The 5477-nt window shown below is 40.0% G+C and overlaps 1 protein-coding gene across 1 annotated transcript in view; it reads right to left on the bottom strand.

The window, feature by feature from the left end:
* Positions 1-1909: 1909 nt before the first annotated feature.
* prdm16 (PR domain containing 16) overlaps positions 1910-5477 on the bottom strand; it is a 117949-nt gene continuing 114381 nt past the window's right edge. Inside the window, exons 14-15 of the mRNA XM_037684933.1 lie at positions 2954-3211; positions 1910-1957 (exon numbers count right to left, since the gene is read on the bottom strand). Of these exons, the coding sequence (XP_037540861.1) occupies positions 1945-1957; positions 2954-3211 (271 nt within the window). The 3' untranslated portion in view covers positions 1910-1944. The remainder of the gene's footprint in view (positions 1958-2953; positions 3212-5477) is intronic.

Raw genomic sequence — 5477 nt, 5'->3', positions numbered from 1 at the left:
CTCGAACAACTGTGTTCCAAGCTTTACCAAAAGACCAGAGACTGATCAGTCGTTTGGCTCGGGCCCGTTGGGTTTAAGTGCTAGTTTGAAAGTACAGCGTTAGGCCTGGTTCTGAAAGTTTGTTGGGGGAGAAAGCGATCAACGAAGCAAATCTCTACAGTAAATTCACGCCATCCGTGGCACAACTTATATCGAATGGAATGGGTTTTCAAAACAATCTAGAAGGAAGAACGAGGAGTTTGACGTGAAGCTAAAATTTTCTCCATCTAGAGTTAGCGAGATGAGTTAAATAGATCAATCAGCAGAGCTGGGACGTCAGCTCCAGTCTTTCAGTGCCGTTCAGCATCTTTCTTCTCATATAACTGTTGACTCTGTTGTGTTCATGTAGTTGTGACTGTGTGCTTTAGACATTATGACTGGACAAATCATTACAGAAAGGGAGGTATAAGTGGGATGAAGTGATTCAGTGAGAACACAATGCCCATTTTTGACATTCATACAGAGATTTATTTACGTCTGCCCCTATTAAAACTGGTCAAATGGAAATAAGTGACTAAACCCTGCAAAATGCATCATCGCCACATATGTGTTTAACTATAAATAAAAAACTTTTTAATGGGGTATTTTATTTTATTTTATTTTATTTTGGCACACTAGCCCACCAAAACCAGAGATTCAGAATCTTGCTCTGTGTTTTGATATGTGGGTTCTTCCTTCAAGACAAGATGGATAAAAAGGCTTTTCTTCATTTTCACTCCTCAAGTCCAAACAACAAAATAAATACATATACACACTTCTGAAATTAACAATATAGGTGTAACAAGAGAGAGAGAGAGAGAGAGAAAAAAACATGACAGAAAATGTGAGCCCCTTGGAAATGAAATGATTGTCAAAGAAAAAAACGTTTTCTATGGGTTATTTGGCACATACCACTTTTGTTATGAACATCTAGGTTTTTTACATCATATGACATTATCATACAATTTGGTCCTTCTCTAAAACAATTAAATTAACATTTTAGCCCTGTGGCATCTACAAATAAACAATACTGTGGTATCTAATAGAAAAGTAAATACATTTAAACAATGAAGCAGTAAACAGAAAACAAAGTCTGGCTTTTTGTTAAGTATAATTTAAATTCATTTTCAGTACAAACAAAATTTGCAACCAATTACAAACACTAGTGGCCCAGAAAGTTTATTAAAAACACATTAGACAACGTTTGTCATGTAATCACTGAAAAATCAACAGTTTGCTGGATCTGAATAGTTATATTTAGTGTGGTGCTGTTGCTGATTCTGAAAAAAAAAAATAAAATCAGTCACCATGGTTGGAGGAAAACCTGGAGAGGACCATCCACACGTCCACCGTGTTACTGTTCAAACAGTGCCACCTGGTGGACATGCAGTGCCAACGCTCCAATGCTCATATTGGGCATTGTGCACAGACTTTAGAGACATTATGAGTCATTAAGTGTCTTTAGGAAAGTCTCAGACAGGGCGTGTGTGATGCTGCAGTGAGTCTTGTGCACTCGAAGGAGCATCAGAGTAACGCAGAGTTTTTGATGCTTAGAAAGCGAAGCATTCATCATGTCCTTCACATCAACAGGAGCATAGCAGTGCTTTCTCTTAGACTGTCTTGCAAGACCCCTCACAAAGGGACACTCCTCTATCTCACTCACACAAACACGACACACACGCATTCACTCTATCTTGAATGTATGTGACAATGATCTCCGTTCTTCTGCCTTGTCAGGCTCTTGTTTTCATCGTTTCGTGAAACTAATGTTCCTCCTACTGTTCCTCCCACCATCTCTCGTTGCTTAGATGTGGTTGAGTGGGTGAAAGCTGCCCGTCTCAGACGGTCCACCTCCCATGCTCAGCCAAGCGTCCAGAGAGTTCTGGGAGGGCGCGTGCAAAGGGTTGTTCTCTGAGAGAGACAGCATCATTGCATAAGCCTGGAAAATACAACAGGTGGCTTTTAATAAAGGAAAATGCAGGATTCACAATATAAGCACACAGTTTTGTTTGTTTTTTTTGCCTGTTGGTCAATGTTAAAAAGTTTATTTTGAGGAAAATACTTATTCTAAGAAAATTTGTCATTTGGTTACAATAAGAGTTCCTGGAAATGTGAATAAAAATCTATCTAATCCATATCCATGTATCAAAAAAATAAATTAAATAAAAACATCCGTTTTGATTTCATTTTTAAAATCTACATCCCAAACCCATTCACATACCTGGGTTTTAGCCTGCCTGTACAATGTCTCTTTCAAAGCCTCAGACTCTAGTGAAGTGTTAAATATGTCTTTAACGTCATACGGCTGCTCGTCTATGGCTGCTTTACGTAAACCATCCAGGCTCTTGGGAAAGCTGGGCAGACCCTCCAGGTCCAAGAGAGAGCCCTCCTCCTCTATACACCTGCACACCCAGGCATGCATGCATGGATGGATGGATGGATGGATGGATGGATGGATGGATGGATGGATGGATGGATGGATGGATGGATGGATGGATGGATGGATGGATGGATGATGGATGGATGGATGGATGGATGAATGAATCAGTATGAACGTATGTGTAAATAGATAAAAAGATTTGGATGGGACAGGTGGGATGTTAATGAGATTTATGTTGAGAAAATGTTGAAGGATTTAAAAATGAGATAATATGAAGTGAAAGGACAAGGAAGAAGCTGAATTAATAAAAGGTTAAAGAAAGAAAAGATTAATAAAAACGCTAGAAGGTTGAAAAGGAAGTGAAAAAACTGACGTAACAGAAGCTGAACTTTTGGACTTTTAGGACTATCTAATATAATCTTGAATTACAATAAAAAATATTCAAACACTAAAGTTTCTGTTCAGAATTATGACAATAATGTAATATTTTGTAACTGCTATGCTTGTTTAGAGATAAATAATTCATTTTGCTTATTTTTTGTTTATCAAACATACCGGCGAGTGTGTTCATAGCTCATAGCTAACGGAGCCGTCTCAGTGTCTTCCTCTTCCTCATCCTCCTCGTACACCCCTGTTGTTACAGGAGACGGGGACTCTGGCGCCTCATCATGGGACTTCTCCGTCAGGCTGCCTTCTTCCTCCTCCTCATCGTCCCCTTCCACTTCCTCTTCCTCTTCCTCCAGCCCTTGAAGCCCTAGCTTGGAGTTGGACAAACTGTGGCTGGGAGGGCGCTCCTCCTCAGGCTGGTCTGACCTGCAGAGGTCAGGGAAGGAAGGAAATGTAGCTTTGAGTGGCATTTTTAAACTTCACATAGCTTTCAAGTTGTCTATAGGATGCTGCATTAAACCAAGTGCATGTTAATTGTAAAAGAAAGAACAGCAAAATGTTTACTAGTGTCTGAAACAATTTCTTGTCTTAAACTAAATATAAAAGTAACTCGTGAACCAAGCCAAAAGGAAGAGACATGAGAGAAAAATAAAGAAGGTCTGTAATTGAAGCAAACTTTTGCAGATAAACCAAATGTACATTGTACATTTTTTGTTGTTTTGCTTTGTTTTGTTTTTTTTTTTAATGTCCAGAGGACCAGATTTAACTTTTTTAGATACATTGTATATATTTTTTTAAGTTTTTGAACAGTTTATCTAATAACCCACAAGCTTAACGGACAAAATTCCAGTGTTGAGTACTTTTAATAATAATAACTAAAGTTTGCCCCCAATTTCTTTAATCTTGAGCATGGAGGCTGTTCCCATTTACTAAAGACATGACTCATCTCTCAGAAAAAGAAACATAAATAATCTGATGACAACATGCACAGTACGACTCCAGTGTCCACACAAACAACATGGGTGCCGAAAGTCTGCTTGGAGCACTTTTCAAACAACCCGTACATGATTAATTGGCTGGCACCTCTCAAACAGAGCAGGAGATGTCCCGACTCAGACCTGATCCTCCACATATAATGTTAAAAAGTAACTTCTGCAACTGAGGGAAGACGTCGGCTCGGCTGCAAACAGGCTATCAGCACACCACCATTACGACCTGCCATGTGTACATTTTCCAGCCTGCGCTTCAACAGAGCCCCCCTCCTCCATCACCCTCTGACCACAATGTCATGGCTCATGATATCATTTCCTTTGGGATGGCAAATTTACCCCTTCCATTTTTTTTGCCACACTGTGGACATTTATCAAATCAGACAGAATTACCTCTGGGAAGGGGTGCGGAGGGACAGGATTGGGTCACAAAGAGTGGGTGGGTGCAAGCGAGTAGAAGGACTGTAGGGGGAGGAAGTTCTTCTCTTTCAATCTAGATTAAATATCACCATAATCAAATTGCAAAAAGGTTTGGCGGGGGGGACGTCCATGCTTGCAAACAGGGAAAGAAGCGTACCTCTGACACAGGGGGCCCTGGGTTTTGTCATTTAGTCTAAACATGTCAGTTGGGTGTTTGTGTTAGTGGGCTGGGGGTATGGGTACAGCGGGCAGTATGGGGGAAGAGCTCAATCATCAGTGCATCTCCTAGATAAATGCCTGAACTGAATCCCCCCTCGGGGTTCTTGGACTGCCACTTGTAGTCCATGCAGATCAGACAAGGAACCAAGAACTAAAGTGAAGATCATAGTAACAAGAAGACAGATACATCCTACTTCTTGAATAACACAAGCTGGAAATACCTCTACACAGACATACCGTTACATACATACATACATACATACACATGTATACATTTGTTTCTAAACGTCTGCTTCAACAGCATCTCCAACCAGAAAACCCGTCAAAGTTTTAGTGAGAAAACAAAAGCTTCCAAGAACTTTTGTTTTGACTGGCTATGATGCTCAAAAGGGAGTTTTGAAGGAAGGGAAACTATGGTGGCGTGGGCGAGTAAAAATGATTACAAATAGTCATCCATGAATGTGTGTTTGTGCTCAGAGTTTGACTTCAGTCACTCAGAGGGAGAATAAACAGCAGGCTGTCTGGTAGGAGGACAGAAAGCATAACACTTAGTCTGAATTACAGATATTAAAATGTCAGGCCGGCTTGTTGTAGATGAGACTCTGTATTGATCCCAGATGGCAGAGAGGCTAAATTGCCACTGGGTCTGCTGGCCATAATGTGTGTTGACAAGAAGGAGGGAGGAGGGGGAGATGATGGAGGAAGACGCAGACAGAAAGTGAGACTAGCAGAAAGGAATTCACAGCAAGAATGAAAGCGAGAGATAGAACGTCTAGTCAAGAAAACTGGGTAAAACCACTGACTGAGAGAGAGACAACATTCATCCCCACTATTTTCTTATTGTCTAAATCCTCCCACAATTCACGTCACTAACGGTAAAACAAATCACATCACTAACGGTAAAACTATTATCGATTTAAGTGCAGGGAAACTCTGCTTTCTATTCCCTGACTTAGCTTTGTCTAAGACGTTAGCGGTTAAGAAGTGTAGATGGTGTTTACGTAGAATAACAAAAATTATATAAACAAATATATATATATATATATATATATATATATATATAT

Source organism: Nematolebias whitei, chromosome 11 (assembly GCF_014905685.2).
Source record: "Nematolebias whitei isolate Nwh7 chromosome 11, NemWhi1, whole genome shotgun sequence".
Lineage (NCBI taxonomy): Eukaryota > Metazoa > Chordata > Actinopteri > Cyprinodontiformes > Rivulidae > Nematolebias > Nematolebias whitei.
The sequence above is the reverse complement of the archived record's forward strand: the minus strand, read 5'-3'. Positions and strand labels throughout refer to the sequence as shown.